Source organism: Mustela lutreola, chromosome 18 (assembly GCF_030435805.1).
Source record: "Mustela lutreola isolate mMusLut2 chromosome 18, mMusLut2.pri, whole genome shotgun sequence".
NCBI lineage: Eukaryota > Metazoa > Chordata > Mammalia > Carnivora > Mustelidae > Mustela > Mustela lutreola.
This window is the reverse complement of record NC_081307.1, coordinates 35879058-35896902: the sequence shown is the minus strand read 5'-3', so window position 1 is coordinate 35896902 and position 17845 is coordinate 35879058. Positions and strand designations below refer to the sequence as shown.

The 17845-nt window shown below is 45.2% G+C and overlaps 2 protein-coding genes across 2 annotated transcripts; one reads left to right on the top strand and one right to left on the bottom strand.

The window, feature by feature from the left end:
- Positions 1-2727: 2727 nt before the first annotated feature.
- LOC131820623 (beta-defensin 15-like) lies at positions 2728-5491 on the bottom strand. Its single transcript, XM_059156310.1, has 2 exons — positions 5443-5491; positions 2728-2879 (listed from the first exon to the last, which is right to left on the bottom strand). The coding sequence occupies exons 1-2, from the start codon at positions 5489-5491 to the stop codon at positions 2728-2730; spliced, it is 201 nt and encodes a 66-aa protein (XP_059012293.1).
- A 4541-nt stretch (positions 5492-10032) lies between these two features.
- LOC131820394 (beta-defensin 105A-like) lies at positions 10033-13387 on the top strand. The gene is made up of 3 exons (XM_059155969.1): positions 10033-10099; positions 10443-10484; positions 13260-13387. The coding sequence occupies exons 1-3, from the start codon at positions 10033-10035 to the stop codon at positions 13385-13387; spliced, it is 237 nt and encodes a 78-aa protein (XP_059011952.1).
- The last annotated feature ends 4458 nt before the right edge of the window (positions 13388-17845 follow it).

Sequence of the window (17845 nt, the reverse complement as noted above, 5' to 3'; positions counted from 1 at the left end):
CTGAATTCTAAGCTCCTCAGGTCGCAGATAGTGTTCGGTTCTACTCACCAGTACAGGCTCACCCAGGACCCAGGGCCCGACCTGTGCTGAATAACCAATGCCTGTTGAGTGCATGGTTAGACAGAGTGAATGAGAATGAAGCAGACGCTAGGTGAGCAGGGAGAGCAGAATGGAATGGAGGAGAAGAGATACACCCCTGCCCTCTTGGCCCCTGGCCTAGAGCAGTAAGTGGGAGATAGGAGTTTAGCGACTCACAGTCCAGGGGAGTGATCTCTGCAGCTCACAGTAGCCGTCAGAGCTACAGCCTCCTCACCAGTCCAGCAGGCAGCATTTCACAGCAAGACCAGGAGATGATGGACACATGGTCCTGGTGGAGGGAGCCCAGACGGGGATCCAAAGAGCCCCCCTGCCAAGAGCTGTGTTTGAGATGGTTCTACAGACGGGTGCCTCCTGCACTCAGCAGGTGCCAGGTTCAGGTTCAGGGCGGGGTCTCAAGAGAACTCTGGGGACGGGGGTCCAGGCTGCACCGGGTTGGGGGCTTTGCAGAGGTTTGGGAATTTGGTTTCAGCTGCTACAGGTACAAAACCTAGCACAGTATACGGTGGGAGACATCATTAGATTTTAGAGAAATTCACATTAAAATCACACACAAGCTGTTGATACACACTTACCTGAATGGCAAAAATTTAAAAAAAAAATAATAATAAGTGACAATTCTGTGCAGCGGATGTCGGCCACAGTGAGAACAAGCCAGGCCGCGCTTACATTCCTGGTGGGAGCTTGAAAGAGTGCGGCTGCTCAAGAAGCCCGTTGGAGTTCTCTCCTAAAAACGAAACTCGCAACCATAGGACCGGGCAGTGCATGTCAGGACACGTATCTCAGAGAAAGGAAGAAGAACCTACAGACGTTAATGTTGGGGCACCTGGGTGGCTCAGTGAGTTAAACATGTGCCTTAGGCTCTGACTGAGCAGAGAGTCTGCCTCTGCCTCTGCCTCTGCCTCTCCCTGTGCTCGTTCCTTATTTGCTCTCTCGCTCTCTCTCTAATAAATAAATAAAGTTTTTTAAAAACTAAAAGACTGGGCGCCTGGCTGGCTCAGTGGGTTAAGCCGCTGCCTTCAGCTCAGGTCATGATCTCAGGGTCCTGGGATCGAGTCCCACATCGGGCTCTCTGCTCAGCAGGGAGCCTGCTTCCTCCTCTCTCTCTGCCTGCCTCTCTGCCTACTTGTGATCTCTCTCTGTCAAATAAATAAATAAATCTTTAAAAAAAAAAATAAAATAAAAATAAAAATAAAAAAATAAAAACTAAAAGACATAAATTTTGACAGCAACTTTACGTGTAATAGCACCAACCTGGGAAAGAGCCAGCTGTCCTCCGACAGGCGAATGGTTAAACTGTGCTACCCCCATACTGTGGCCACCCCACAACCACAAAGAGGAAGACGCCCTGAGATACACAACCTTGCAGAATCTCCAGAGAACTACAGCGAGTAAAAAAAGCCAGTCCCCAGAAGCTACCTCTGCATGATTCCATTTATTTGAAGGGATTCCATTCCTGAAGGGACAAGTTGTAAAGAGGGGGACAGATCAGCCCTACCAGGACTTAAGGTGGAGGTGGAGGCCGGAGGGAAGAGGGTGTGGCTCTGAATGGACAACATGGCGGGGGTCTTTGTGGTGATGCATTTGCTTTGTTTCATGTGAGTATGTGGTGGTCATATTATTCTCTGGTTGTGCTATTGGGAAAACTGCATTAAAAGGTAGAGATGTATCTATATGAAGTTTTACACCTGTACATGACTCTATAAATACTTCAAAACAGAAAAGGGTCATTTAAAAGGATTGTTAACAATGAATCTTGGAACACTACATTGAAACCTAATAACATACTCTATGGTGATTAACATAACACAATAAACAATTTTTAAAAAGATTGTTGATTCCAACAGGATTAAATACATTGACCTTGAAGAATCAAAAGGGAAATAAGGCAAGATTTCTGATCCAGCAGGGAACCAGGGCTGGATCTTAGGCCTTGGGAACATGACCAGGAATTCTTAATTGAAGCAGGTATTATGAATGCTTAGAGTCAGGGAGTAATTTGATAAATCATAGACAGTCAATCTGGGACCAGGACCCGGGTCATCAGAACTACTATAGCTACCTACAGTCCCTCTGCCCATCAGTAAATTTGATTCCAGATTTACGGATAGGGGATGAATCTATAGGGAGTATTTAACTGTCTCCAATTAAAGCCATGGGGTCAAGACCATTAATTTAATTAATTAAATTTAATTAATTAATTAATTAATTTAGGTGTGTGTATGACACATGAGAGTCCTCAATAAGTAAATCTATCTGCTATCTACCTGTCATTAATATAAATACCCATACAAATATATGTCCCTTTCTCTACCATCCACTTATCTCAACAAGTGGTTGGCGCTGACACCGTAGGGAAAGCTAGAAGTTTGTTGACTTAGAGTTTTTACCAGACCCCTTTAAAAAGAAATATCAGATGGTTTGGGGAAAATCCCTTTACCAAAAAATTATAGGAAAAGAAGCCGGTAGGCAGGCACCACCAAAGTTAGCTAGTCACAGTTCCCTGTTCTAAGTGAAACAATTGACAGGTTGATAGAAGATGATCATTTATTTTTATTGAGATGTCCCCTCACTGAAGAGAAGACAAAACTAGGTCATTTTTGTGGCTCTGGAAAGCCAGAGTCTTCAGGTTCAATCATCTTTACTCTTCAAGCATGGCTGGCGTGTCAGGCAGCATTTCAGAGACTTCTGGCAGAGAGCGACAAGTTCTTCATTTTTCAGACAAGAATTCACACATCTCCCACGAAACTTGAAGCATTTCTCATCAAAAAATGAATTCCTGGCTATATAAAGGAAAGGGCCACCTGGATTAATTCTCTTCTCAGATATGTCCAGTTACCAGGTATGGTCAAGTAACCAGTTAGTAAAGACTTCTTTACAAGCTGACATAGTGTCTCCCATTGCCAGTAGATGAGATAGTAGGGAACTATTTTCTCTTTGATTTTTCTGGTTTTTTTTGTCATAGGTGGATTAAAGACCAGGAAGAACAGATTCGTGTTCTGGCATTTGGGGTTAGGCTGTATGGGGGCTTTGAGAAGCAGAAGCTTTTGTTCTTTTACCAGAAACTATTGGGGTCATGATCACCTTGTTCCTGTAAACCCCTCCAGGGTGAGTAACTCCCCAGCTCACTGTCAAAGTGCTCCCTGGTGAGAGCAGGGCAGGTCTGAGGCTGCGGAGATGGTGCAAGACCAGAGTCAACAAGGATAAATGTAAAGAAATGGAAACATTCACTGTTGTGGGTGGCAGGAGAAAGATTGCTTAGAATGGCTCCATCCAATTTCTTTTCCACATTTTGCAAAATGTATTCAAGAGCAGGCAAGGGCGGATGCTGGGAGCGGCTCTCCAAGACTCCTCGTGTCTATCCTGCACAGAATACCAGCGCTGGCCGTAGCACTCTAGCAGCAGCAATCATAAGACAAGCCCACTTCAGGTGAAAGAGAGACGCGCATCTTATCAGAAATAATACTTTAGAGTTTAACCTAAGGTATGTACGTACATACATGCATAATGATATGTAAGGACAGCGTCAGATGTCCACAAATGGAAACTGAGGCCAACATACAGAGGTGGCTGATCCCTGTATGTGTAAAACTAAAACCGGGTGGAGCGGTACCAGCATGTGCTTAATCATTTCCAGCATCAGCACTGAATTCGTAAGTACACGTACTCCAATGTTTCAAAGCTCAGGGAACTGTGTCTCCCACTGCAGGGGCCCCTAGCTGCCCTCCTAGTGTTGTAAGGTCATCCCAGGCTGGAGCTGCTGAACCTCACTCTTGTACTACATCCAGTTGACAGCATTGGTCCAAAACCAGAAAGCCTCCAGGAAGGGAGGGAGCACCTGTGTGTACAAGCCTTCCAATGGATCATCACAGGCACCCATCTAGAGGTCAGGGGAACTCTGTGTGTGTGCATTTGACACAGTAAGAGGTCAGCTCCATTTGATTTTATTAGATAATTTCATATTATATATTCCCATATTATGTTGACTGCGTATATAAGAAGTCTGACTGGTCTGAAAAGGGGGTCTTGGTCACTGTCCAATGTGTTCCTCGAGGCCAGTGGAGTGAACAGATCACTGTAGGTCTTGGATCCCTGTATATCTGGCACAGAATCTACTCACACAGTCTTATTGCAAAAAAGACCAGCCACATAGGCAGCAGGTGTGAGGATTCCGAGCCTCCTAACGGGACATCAGTGGCACGTGGCACCAACTTGGACTCATTGTAGGTTCTAAAAAAGCCCTTTCTTCGGCTCTCTGGAAACTGGGATGAGTCTGGTCTTGGACTTTAATCTGACGGGAGCCATTGATGGCTCCTAGGAGCAGAAGAGTGTGATGAGAGACCTGATGCGGACTCTCAGGTCCTGACTTCATTCCCGCTTATCTGTAGGACTCTATGAGGCGGCCTCGCCCAGCTGAGTCCCAGTTTCCGTATCTGAAAAATATATGTAAAGCGGGCCTTCCAGGCTGCAGGAGTTGCTCTGAACATCACTACATTAGAAGGAGGACAGAGCTGGGGTGCCTAGTGGTTCAGTCAGTCAAGCAATTGACTCTTGATCTCACCTCAGGTCTGGATCTCAGGGTCCTGAGTTCAAGCCCAGCATTGGCCTACTTAAAAAAAAAAAAAAAAAATAGGACAGAGTTTCCTTAACGGACTTGGCATTGGAAAAGTCCTTGCACTTTGGTCTGAGGCAGTTTTCACAGGACCCAGTCTCATGGAGTGTGGCGAAGGGGTGACAGTTTCAGGGTGCTGTCTGACCTGGGCCATGCCTGGCACGACCGCAGTGTCGGACCTCCATCCCTTTCTTTGTCCAGTACTCCTTTTTCTGGCTCTTTTCCTTACCTGTCCCATCTCTATCACAATGATTTTTTTTAAGGTTTTATTTACTTATTGGACAGACAGAGATCACAAGTAGGCAGAGAGGCAGGCAGAGAGAGAGGAGGGGAAGCAGGCTCCCCGCTGACCTGAGCTGAAAGCAGAGGCTTTAACCCACTGAGCCACCCACGTGCCCCACAATTTTTTTGTTGTTTTTTTTTAAGATCCACTGACGCCTATACTTGTTTTTATATTTTTCCCCCAGTTTTTGTTTTTGTTAATGAGCTTGGCCCTGGGGACCAAAGGGCATCTTTCCTGGCATATCTTTCTTTCTTCAACCCTGTGATAGCCCATCCTAGACAATGATGAAAAACGAAAGGGATTTACAGAAAAGGCGTTAGGGGAGAGCACCTCCTGTAGCAAACGTTCCCCCGGCAGGTTCACCGGGCTGAGCACACCAGGTGCTCACTGAGCAGACCCTGTCTCTCGGCCACCACCTCTATAACCTTTCCTGCAAAGACATTGATTTTACCTGGGACCAGAAGGAAGAGAAGAGCAAAGACAAAGAGGAACGTCCTCATGACTCGCAGGAGCTTGAAAGATCAGCACAGTGTCCATGATAAAAATTTTAAAAACAGCAAAACACCCACATTTATATGTTTCTCTAAACCAAAAAACATCTTGATCGACGAGGCATGTCAGAAACGAGGGCCTGTCCATGCTCCCCTGAGGAGAGCCCACACATCTCAGTGGGTGGCAGTCTGCGGCTCATTGTTTTTCTGATTCTGGAAAGTTCCCAAGAAGGACAATGGGGAAGAAGCAAAAACAGAGCAGAGGGTGCATTGGTGACCAAGGACAGATAGATAGAGGCACCAAGTGGGAACCAAAGGTCTGCTACCTGGCAGTTTGGGTTTCTAGTCCTGCCTATGCTCCTTCATAGCTTCGGTTCACTCATATGTAAAAGGAGAGGAAGTCTATAACATCATAACGCAGTCAGTGGGGTCTGAATTCCAGCTCTGATATGCAGGAGCTGTGTACATTTGGCAAGTTGTTCTACTGAAGGTTGTGTTTTTATTATTATTATTATTATTTTTTAGTTGAGTTGGTTGAGTGGTTCTTAATTTTGGCTCAGGCCATGATCCGGGTCCCGGGCTCCAGCCCCATGTCAGGCCCTGCGCTCAGTGGGGAGCCTGCGTATGATTCTTTCTCTTTCCTCTCCCTCTACTCCTCATCTCTCTCTCCCTCATTCTCTCTCAGATAAATAAAAAAATCTTAAAAATAAGTGCTACACACTTAGTGTTTCACACATTATCTTATTTTATCCTCAAACAGCTCCCCAGACAGTTCTGAGCTTATGTGATATTTGATTATGACTATATATGTGTGTGTATATATATATATCAAATAGCTATATACTCTGAATGTCACAGACTCCCACTAATTTTATTACCTCTTTTTTTTCCTAATCTGCAGTAAATCAACTAAGTAGGTGGAGAGAACATCCTGAATTATCCACTTTAATTCTTCCCTCTGGTGGAATACCTCTCTTTAATGCAACACTGGGGAGACGAGCCTCCCTCATGATCACTCCGCATTATTATTGCTACTCAAAGTTGAAATACCTTAGAAGCATTTGTTAAAATAATCGTAAACTCTAGAAAAGCAACAGATGCTTGTTGTGTTATTGAAAACACGGTTTTTGTGTGAGATCTGGACAAACCATCCATGTCCTGCCTTGTGCCGCACTGATCTCAGCAAATGATCGAATACATAAATAACTCTGAGGAAAGGGACACATTTTTAGCTTTTCTCTATTCCCTTCCAATCCACAATTAAAATTATTTTATTTTTTCAATTAAAATAATTTAAATCCATAAGAAAAGACAAACTTCCAAACATCTTAAAGTGACACCCACAGCCTCATCGGTCTTCTTTATTACCCCATTAGGTCATTTATCTCTGCTTCTTAAGGCTGGTCTGTTTCATCAGGAAGTGAAGGTTGCAAACTTAAGGGAATCCTAGTTGGACCCTTTGACACAATCGAACATTACTAAGGTGATGAGAACTCCATGTGGTGGTAGGATTTCACATGGCTTCTCCTCTAAACTCAGATGATGTCTCAGTCCCTTTGAGCTGCCATCACAAAATACCACAGATGCAGTGGTTTATAAACAACAAATATTCATTTCTCATAGTTCTGGAGGCTGGAGATATAAGACTGAGCGCCAGCATGACCAGGTGCTGGTGAGGACCCTCTTCTGAGCTACAGATGACTTCTCACTGTGTCCTCCCTTGGAGGATGGGGACAGGGAGCTCTCTGGCATTCCTTTTATTAGGCAATAATCCCATTCATGAGGGCTCTTAACCTAAATATTCCAAAGGCTCACCTCCAAATCCCATCCCTGCTGGGATAAGGTTTCCACATGAATGTCAGGAGGACACAGCTTTCAGCCATGGCATATGCAATCTTGTCTGAGCACTCCGAAGAGCCAACGCCCTCTCCTAAGGGCTAAGAGCCAGCCTGTTCACACCTCACTGTGGAGAGGACAGACATCTCGGAGTGGGTGAATTCTAAGGTCTGGAGTATGATGAGTTCCAGGGTGTGGGGGCTGCTCAAGGAAGAGAGGTGGCATCAGGTGGCACCTGGACAGGGTTGCATGGGGGAACGCCCTGCCAGGGATGGCAGCACGATGCATCCCCTGAAAGGGGAAGGGAACTCCCAGAGGAGAGAGGCACCAGAGAAAGGCTCACATGTCTAGATGATACATCTCAGCAGCAAGGTGGGGAGTCTTGGGATCACAGCTCTCAGGGGGGCACTGTCAATTTGGAGTCTTAATGTTATGGCCTTTGTCTTGTCTATGTTAGCAGGTGTTGGGCACTTTGGAGGGAGGGCACACAAAGCAGGCGGGCTTTAAATGGCTAAACAAATGTTTAGTTGCACCATACTTGAAGCACTCAGGTATGGAAGAATTTGAGCTTGGAGCAGGGCGCTTTGAGCTATAGAAGTGATCACCATAGGGACCACTATACAGAGGGACCACCTCACTGGCCCACTGATGTAGCAAAGAGGTCTTGAGATCCCTATGACAAGGACCAACCCTTTAATTTGAGAACTGCAAGAGTCTTCTTATTTAGACATTCACTTCAGGTCAGGACCAGCTATATAACATGCTGGCCCAAGCACATCATAAAAATACAAGACGCCATGTTCAGGAAACAGGAAAAAGGTGCCATTAGAGCACTTAGTTTCTCTGTCATAGATTTTTTTTCTCTTATGATTTTCTTTTTCCTTTTATATATATTTTTTGTCAACATATAATATATTATTAGCCTCAGGGGTACAGGTCTGTGAATCGCTAGGTTTACACACTTCACTTCACAGCACTCACCATAGCACCACCTTTCTCACAGCACATACCCTCCCCAATGTCCATAACCCCACCACCCTCTTCCGACCCTCCTCCCCACAGCAATCCTCAGTTTGTTTTGTAAGATTAAGTGTCTTATGGTTTGTCTCCCTCCCAATACCATCTTATTTCATTTATTCTTTTCCTACCCACCAAACCACCCATGTTGCATCTCCACTTCCTCATATCAGGGAGATCATATGATAGTTATCTTTCTCTGATTGACTTATTTTGCTAAGCATAATACGCTCTAGTTCTATCCATGTCATCACAAATGGCAAGACATCATTTCTTTTGATGGCTGCATAGTATTCCTATATATATATATATATATATATATATATATATATATCCCACATATTCTTTATTGTCATAGATATTTTTCTTTGCTATTTAATATCACAGTTCCTCAGGCACAAGGGTACTTGCAGGACACTTACAGACCCTCACTGGTGCCCGGGGATCTGCTCATTGACACTGCATATCTCTGTATGGTCCAGCGTCTGCTGGGTTGCCCTCCCAAGGCACCTGCTGCAGGACCTCCATGCCTTACTGAAGAGAGAGTCAAGCCAGGTGTGTTTCCTCCATGAGTTTTCCACTCCTACCCATGGTCACCCATGGTGACCAGCTCTCCAAGGATATCTCAGTGTCTGTGCCCGGAGGCAATTGGTATTGAATTCGGGGCTGGGGAGAGGCCTCCTCCTGCCAAGATTCCCTGCCTACACCATGGCACTGTTAGCCCTGAGACACCTCCATCCCATTGCTAGGTACATCTGGACTCAGTCCAAGCCTGGGATCTGATAGCCCCTTGATGCTCAGTTCAGTGAGTCCATTTAAATATCCTATGATGTATCTTTATTACATACCCATATTAAGACTTAGAAACAGGTTTAACGAAGTAAGCAACCTGCCCGGGTCACGTACATGCTAAACCGACCTGACTATAGTCTGCCTGGTTCAGTGTTCCTATTGCCTTCCCAAAGTGAAGAACAGAGCCTTCCGTAAGCACAAGCAATAGGACAGAACTTATTTGGTGATATAAGTGTTGATTTTGATGCCCATGTTCTTGATGAGTGAAAAGGATATAGTAATTATGCCTTCGGCTGCTAGGCGACATTGTAACAGGATCAGGGATTCAAAGCTCACTTGGCGAAATGACACCCATCCCCTTGCTACTGGGGACATTGACAGGTAGTACAAATGAGATCCTGGGAAGGAACAGAGCCTGCTTCTTGGGCTCTTAGAGGGCACCAGGCCTCCTTCCAAGCCTTCCCTGTGTTCCAAACACATCCCCATAATCACCAGAGCTTGACGCCAATCCCGAGAGGCTGGCTGAAGAACTCGTTGTGTCTCAGCAACTGTAGTGGTTCCTTATTCAATGGAAGAGAAGAGTAAATTCTGAGAGAGAAAGGGAGTAGCAGGCTCCTACTTGCTGGGTCAGGAGGATTGAGGTGGCCCCTGGTTTTCCAGCCCCTGACCTCGAGTTCCTTGCACTACCCTGTCTGGAGCTCCCAGAATACAAGTCTTTATGAAGACCAAGGGTTATTGTCCATCATATCCGTCCTTGATCCTGGGAAATGGAGCATATAAATGTGCTTTCTTTATTGATTCACTTCACTGACCAAGAGCATTCCCCATTACTTGCAAATATAAGTGAGCCTCCTGTCTTCTCAGAGAGGCCCCAAACCTCTGCTCTGAAGAGCCATCCCTCAGAGATGACCCTAAGGAGAAAGATGTCTTCTTTTGTCTTTGCCTTTTTCATTTTGGTTCAGTTTCTATCAGGTAATGGCAAAAGGCTGGGATGGTGAAGGGCGCAGATCATAAAGCCTAAGGCTCTTCCATAGACCATCATAAAATTGAGAGGAATGGTCGGCTCCCCTCTGAGCATCTCATGGGATCTTCTTGACTCTGCAGTGGCATTTTCTAAGCAAACCACTACCCTCCCCTGCCTTTTTAAAACTTCTTACTAGTTACTGGGAGGGCTGATCTTCAGAAGTAGCGCAAAGATACGGTCTCTGTAAAATGCTGTCCTTTGACAGCAGATGTGTGGAGCTGGAAATACTGTTTTATACAACATATTTCCTGCACTGATTTTAATATCCAAAATGTGTTGTTTTGAATTTAGAGTGCCAGGCAGGACTGGAGTATTCTGAGCCACTTCCAGGAGGTAAGTTGAATCCCTTGTGCATAATTTCTACTTTTAGGTCCTCTGGCTGTCAGCTCCCTCTGACTTCCGGTGACAAGGAGTGATGGAAATGATAGTGAGAATAGAGTTGCCTGAAATCCCAGATGTCTGTTTCTGTCTTCTCTTACTTGGATTTTCATCTCACAGAGAAATCTCTGTTACTGCAATGGAATTTTGGCCATAGGGATTTGGACCTGGTGGCTAGTGTCATTAGCTCATGGTGTTCATAAAAGCAAGATTAGAGGATACGCTTGTACCAGCCAATGAACACTGACTACTTAGAGAACATCCTCATCTGTCTCCTATAGGCTCTGCTCCCAAACCCAGCAAAATGTGTTCCAAACTATGGTACTAATCTAGGAAGGATCAAATAAAGTGAAATCTCGTCACCATCACAGAAGAGCTGTGAAGAGTGGAGAACCCCCAATCTCTGTTTGTGCACTCATCTCCTGCAGGAAGAAAGCATATTATAAACAGAACTGAAAGAAATACCCCTGGGTAATTGCAAACAGAATTTAAAAGTGTTTAGACAGAATTGTCGAGCGAGGAAAAAAAAAAAAAAAAACTTCAGGTGATTACTAGTCACTGAGCACTGACTATGTGCCAGTCTGTTAACCTTATGTAAATTATGTCATTTAATCTCCAAACATCCCTATGACGTGGGTACTATTGTAACCGCCACCTTATAGAAGATGGGGAAGCTGAGACATAGAGGCGATGTTCAATCATTTTGCCTAGGTGACATGATGGTAAGTGGTAAGCTAGGCTTCCAACTCAGGATGCCAGGGTCACAAAGTTTTAATTCTCTGAGTCTCACTCAGGTAGAACAGTGCCCACCAATACTTTTTTTTTAATAAAGATTTTATTTGTTTATTTATTTGAGAGAGAGAGAGAGAGAATGCACACAAGCAGGGGGGAGGGCAGAGGGAGAGGCAGGCTCCCTACTGAGCAGGGAGCCCAATGCGGGACCCGATCCCAGCACGCTGAGATCATGATCCAAGCCGAAGGCAGACACCCAATGACTGAGCCACCCAGGCGTCCCCCACCAATACCTTTAAGCAGAGGTGGCATACAAAATTCTCAACGAAACTGTAGCACTGAACTATCAGACCGTCCACGGCCTGCAAAAAGCAGATTCCATCACAAAGAATCACCCTGTCCATTGCATAGAAACCCTGAATATAAACGCATCCAGAGAGGGTCCTCAGGGTGATGGGTGTGAGAATGCATGTTCTAATTCAGCAGCAAATGGGCATCTAGAGATAATCCCTGGCATGCCCAAGAGTAGGTCAGATTAGAATTACAACATAATCCATATCCTATCTGGTACCAAGGCTGCATATGCTGATTGAGCAGAGATGCCTCAGAGCCACTGAATTGTACTGTAGGGCTAGGCTGTCATGGGGCATGGGTGGGTAGTAAGCATTGGTTCTTTTTTATAAATGTTATCAGGCAGTTTGGTATAAAATGCTGCTAGCAGAAAGGCATCTTCAGTAGAATGTTATCTTGCATCTGTCCTCACCTCTCATCAAAGCAGGTTGGAATACAAGTCATCAGGGACTTTGTTTCAGGATCATGACTCTTAACACAACATGTGATGAGTGCATGACATCAAGCACAAGAGGCAGGTGATGAGGACCTGGGCTTACCAGAGCAAAGACTACCTCTAATGGTGACTTCACAGAAGCAACTGGCAGCCACGGCTGCCCCCACTGCCCCAGCAAGCTTCCGCACAATGCAAACAGCAATCAGCATGAACACAAAGATGTCCGGGTTAGTGTTCAGAAGTTAGGTGGGCAACTTCAGGAGATCCAGCATCAGGGGTATGGACTGCATCCAAGGAAGGGACCAACTCTGGGCTCATTACTGAGCAATGATGTGAGAGGGAGGAGCAGATAGTGAGACAGGGAGCATAAGGGCTGAAATAGTCCCTGGGGATGGGCAAATGGGCTGTCAAGGAGCTCAGTGAATGGTTGCAGGAGGAGACCAACCTGTAAGCTTCCACGTAGTTCTGAGGCTCTTGAGAAGAGGGTGGTTAATCAGAAAGAGAATAAGGGGTCACAACACAATTGTTGCCCCTGGAGAACCAGATCAGCAAACAGATTCTTGGCTGGCAAAGGCCCTACCTACCTGGTCCATGAAATTTACCCTGGAAAATTTTTTGTGGTCAGTCCTATAAAAAACCTTCTGTTTAAAGTAACAACAACAAAAGTAGCTAATGGAAGACATAGTGTTTGGCATAATGTTCTCACATAAACTACTCCATTTGACCACTAGAGAAATTTACAGTGTAGACAAGTATTTCTAGAATGTTGATATGACAAATGAGAAAGTTAAGACCAGGCAGTTTACTGAGGACACACCACCATTACCAGACTCAAACCAGCACTGATTTTACCTCTACCTTTATCTAACTTTACCTCTACCTTTGAGGACCTTTCTAAACCACAAGGTGGCCTTCCCACCTTCAACCTGTAATCTTCGCAGAAGTATCAGGAATGTATTTTTATGGTTCTACAGTATTTTTGACCCATGCAAGGCATGGAGAACAGAGATGGTGCCTATCTCTTGCTTCAACGTTAACTCTTGCCCCCTCCAACCCAAATAAAGCAGAGCTCTTTGAAAAATCAGGGCTGGTTCTTTAGAAATACTCTTTAAAGTCATACAAACCCTCACCTTTTTTTGATGGCTTTTGACTTCCTCCCCACCTCTGGGGAGTCCCTGGAAAGATGTCTCAGCTGTTCTTTGTCAGCCTAGGTGAGTTTGCTCCTTGTGAGCGGTGCTGGCTGGGCCGGGGAACATGCAGGAGGATGTGTACCGAGGACGAGAAGGTTATTGGACAATGCAGGATGAACTTCTTCTGTTGCCGACCGAAGATCAACTGAAGCAGGTCAGCACTCCTGGCCTTCCAAGGGGGACTTGGTATTCAAGGGAAGACAAGAGAAGTTGTGAGCCTTACCCACATCACACTGTGAGTGAGCCTCAGAATCATTCTCATGTCTCTCTCCCTTTGTTTTGTTTCTTTGCTTGTATTTTAAGATAATCCTTAAAAAATCAAGATCTGAGTGTGTAGCTAGTAGCCTAATCAGATACGACAACTAGGTAATGGTAGACTCCCTTATAGCTTTCAAATCTTTCCCCTACACTTCCTTCATATGGCTCAAGGTCACCTTATGATTTTACTCTCTCCATTTGTATTTGAAGAATATTATTTCCATTTGTATTTGAGAGTCAGAGAAACTTTCATTTCTTCAAGGTCATAGCCTGCGAGCCAAGAAAAGGTATGATCACCCCTATCGTGTTCTTTTGTTCCCATCTATATGTAATAATTTTAACCAAAAAGATAAACAGAAATGGGATCTGCATTTGTGTTAATAGAATTACAGTTCTATAGCATACAAGAAATTATCCATATACTATCCAACACACTGTCAGTCATTGATTCTAGTACTTATGGTGTATTTTTTAAGCAACTTGTACCTACTCAGTTAATGTCCATGGCACCAACTTTGTACTTCTCTTCTTGCCAGTAAGTGAAAATGTCAGAGATTAATTTAAAATGCTCAACATGGTTGACTGTATAACTTCTACCTTATGAAATAAAATTTGTAGCTTCACACAATAAAGGTCAAAAGTATTCATCCTATGAGCAGCTCCTCAAATCTGATCACTCAGTTTTCACATGGCAGGTTGGCGTTATTTAGCTTCACATCTGAGTTAGCGTTGTACCATTTCTTGTTTCACGCTCAGACACACTCCCTGTCCTTCCCTGCTCTGCTCTGTGTAACTGGCACTACTCTCTGCAAACTACATTCTCCACACCTGGTGGCGTCCAGCTGGCTTCTATCAATGTCAGCGTGTGGTGGGAGGATGGATGGGAAGAAGGTAGAGCCCCAGCTTCTCTCCCCTACCCTCTGCTCCGGCAGTAGCTCCATCTCCAATAACAAAGTCCCTGCTTCTGGGTCCTGGCTTCTCCCTCTGTCCTGCTGCTGCAGACAAGCCCCTGTAGCCAGTCCTAGCTTCTGGGTCACACCATGGTCTCCTGCTTTCCCCCCAGCCACTGGGCAGTGGGGGCTTCCAGCTAGGGCTAACCCTGGAGCTGCCCCATTGCTCCCCTTTGTATGCCCAGCTCTTCCAACACTTTATCACGTCCTCTCCATGTTAAATCATCTCTATCAAACCACCCTGTGTGGGAGCTGTTTTCATGCCTGGAGCCTGACTGATTGGGCTTCTCCATCGGCTCTACTGTCAGACTGATTTAGATGGGATCAGTTATCTTCCAAAAGGGATCTGAGTCATCCCCTTTGCCAACCGGAGAGTGTTTCCCTCATTTTCACAGGGATTAACTCAGAGAAGTGGGCAGTGGAACAACAAAAGAATCTGCAGTTATCACCTGCGGGGTGGGGGGGGGGGGTTACTCCTGCTCAGTTCTCCACAGTGAGAGTTGTTGAGGGTTTACAGAGGACCATGAGACCAAATACTTACTGCTCATTCCAAACACCCCATTCTGTGATTTCCAAAATTGAAAACACCCTGGAACCCAACTGATGTCTCCTTTATGGAAGGATTCAAGTGCATGTCTCAGAGTCATGCAGAGAGGTGGACCAGTGGCTACACCCTGATATTCCCTTCCTCGTAACCTTGTACAGAATCCCATAGATGATCGCCGACTCACGAATTACCCTTCCTCTCTTTCTCTTGCTCTCTCCTCTCTTCTTCAGTTGGCTTCTTTTTAGGAAATTTTCATCCACACCCCTTCTTCCCGAGACCCTCAATCCTCCCTATAAAATAATAAAGTCTAAACTCATACAAATTTCTTATTAATTCAGCACTTTCAGGGTGCAAGTGGCTGCCCATGGCCTCTTCAGATGAATGGTTTGTTTATTTCCACAGTAACTCATGGAGATCTCTGATATCAGTCCACTGGGTGTTCTGAAGGGAAACTCTTCTACATGGTGGAAGGGTCAGAGGGAAATGGTCAGAAGGAAAGGACACTGATACGGCTGGTTTTTCCCTGAAGTATCTCCGCTGTGTAGCATGACTTGTCCTCCATCATTTTGAAACTGTGGCTCTGGTCTGACTATGTTAACTGTGTATTATCCCTTCTTCATCTGCGGTTCTGTTTCAGAACTCCCTCCCCATAACTGAAAGGGAACGGCAGAACCTGTAGAGCAAGACTGATCCATTTGGGCTGAAGTACCAAATGGCAGAGGACAAAACCTTGAGTATCATTTTCTCCCACATTCCCCACTGAAGTACTGGACCCCAGAGGCAGGAACAGCAAAGACGTTTGACCACAGGATGTGCTCTGAAACACTTAGTCTTGTTCCTCTGCCTTGAGAAAATAAGAGAAAGCAAGAGAAGGCAGGGGACAGATTTCTTTGGATAACGGCTTGGTGTGCTGTGATTGGGACCTGACCCTGGCTCTCAAGGGGGACAGGTGAGGAAAATAACCCTTTCACATCAATCCTTATGAAATGGGCTTCATTTCAAGAGGTACTTGGGAAACCAAACACACTGCCCTGTGGTGCTCACACCTGAAAATATATGGCGGCGAAGAGCTTGTGGTTGCAGCCTTTCACAGTGGCAGGACGGAAAGGCCAGCCTCGGAGTGGCTCTGCTTACCGTATTAGGCAGAGCAAAAGAGGCATGACTCCCACAGACCAAGAGAATGCTACACAAGGTCACTGGGCTGAAACCATCCTACAGGGAAAATTTCCAAATACTGTGGCCTGCTGAAACAAAGGGACTCAGCCGTAAGTGGTTTTAGGATACAGCCCTGGGAGGTGAGAGGCAGAGGGAGAGTTCTAAGACGGTCCGGAAAGAACATCAACCATTTAGGAAATTGTGCAATGCTGTGGGCCACACAGGAGTCTCAAAAGAACATACCACTGTGTTCCCCAAAGGGAGCTCTACCTTGGAATACTCTTGCACTTGTTTCTGTCACTGTGTCACAAAGTACCACAAAATTAACTGCTTAAAACGCCATACATTCTCTCACACTTCTGTCGGTCCCAAGTCTAGGCATGGTGGAGCTGGACCCCAACTCAAGGTTTCCCCTACCCTGGGACTAGCGGCATGGGGTCATCGGGGACTTTGATCTAATCTGAGGCAAGAGATCCCCTTGTTCCAACCCCCCCACACCACCCCCCAAGGCTGTCAGAAAAGTTCTGTCACTTGCCATTGTAGGCCTGTGGTGGGCAGCTGTGTCCCTGCAGGCTGGGAGCTGGGGGCTGTCCAGGGCTGCCCTGCATTCCCTGCCCTGTGGCTCTTTCCATAAACCGGCAGCTTTCTCCTTCAAGGCCAGCCAGAATGTCTCTTGTACTTCAAAACTCTAACTTCTTTCTAACAGCAGAAAAGAAAGAGGAGAAAAACGAAGCTATACGGTGTGACGTTTTGTTCACCATTGGAATGGAGTTAGTATTAATCCAAACTAGATTGTTTAAAACGGACTGCAACCCCCCAAGTCATTTATAATAGAACTCAAACATACATAGCACCATAAATGACAAAGGAATTCAAATGGTTCCTCAAAAAAACATCTATTTAACACAAAAGAAGACAGTAAGGCAGGAGTGGGAGGGAAAGAAATAACATTTAGAAAACAAACAGCAGGGGTGCAGCTAGGTGGCTTAGACGGTTCAGCATCTGACTCTTGATTTCAGCTCCGGTCATGATCTCAGGGTCATGAGATCGAGCCCCACATCGGGCTCCACGCTTGATGTGGAGCTTGCTTGGGATTCTCTCTCTCCCTCTCTGCCTCTCTCCCCACCCCAAACTCTGTCTTTCTAGATAAATAAATAAGAAAACAAATAGCAAATGGCAGATGTAAATCCTACCTCATCAATTATGGCATTAAGCACAAATGGATTTAACACTCCCATGAGAGCCTCGCAGACTGGAGTTTTTTTAAAAAAAGCTCCAACTATATGCTGTGTGCCAGAGACACACTTTAGATTCCAGGAAATGAAGAGGTCAAAAGCAGAATGAGAGAACACAGAGCTAGAGACAAGAGAACATTGTACAGTGATGGGCGCATCAACCCCTCAAGGAGACGTGACCATGTTAAGTGTGTATAAACCTCACCAGAACCACAAAATACATGAAAAGAGAGACCTGACACACTGAAGGGAGAAATCAAAAATTCCACAAAAATATAAATGTTTTATGGCCTAGCGTGTGATCCATTTGGATGAATGTATTGTATGTACTTGGAAAAATGTGTATGTGTATTTTGCTGTTGCTTTATGCTATGTTGACTGTGAATATCAAGTCAGTCAACGTGTTTAAGTAAGTCAAACGTGTTTACTACTTTTGGTTCTACCCTTTGCTGAGAAGAGTGA

Excerpts from the sequence above, each read along its gene's own strand:
- LOC131820623 (XM_059156310.1), bottom strand. The coding sequence starts at position 5,491 with ATGAGGACGTTCCTCTTTGTCTTTGCTCTTCTCTTCCTTCTGGTCCCA. Across the intron at positions 2,880-5,442 it reads TCTCTTCCTTCTGGTCCCAG|CCAGGAATTCATTTTTTGAT; the intron begins GTAAAATCAATG and ends TCCTTTATATAG.
- LOC131820394 (XM_059155969.1), top strand. The coding sequence starts at position 10,033 with ATGACCCTAAGGAGAAAGATGTCTTCTTTTGTCTTTGCCTTTTTCATT. Across the intron at positions 10,100-10,442 it reads TTTGGTTCAGTTTCTATCAG|AGTGCCAGGCAGGACTGGAG; the intron begins GTAATGGCAAAA and ends TTTTGAATTTAG. Across the intron at positions 10,485-13,259 it reads TTCTGAGCCACTTCCAGGAG|GTGAGTTTGCTCCTTGTGAG; the intron begins GTAAGTTGAATC and ends TTGTCAGCCTAG.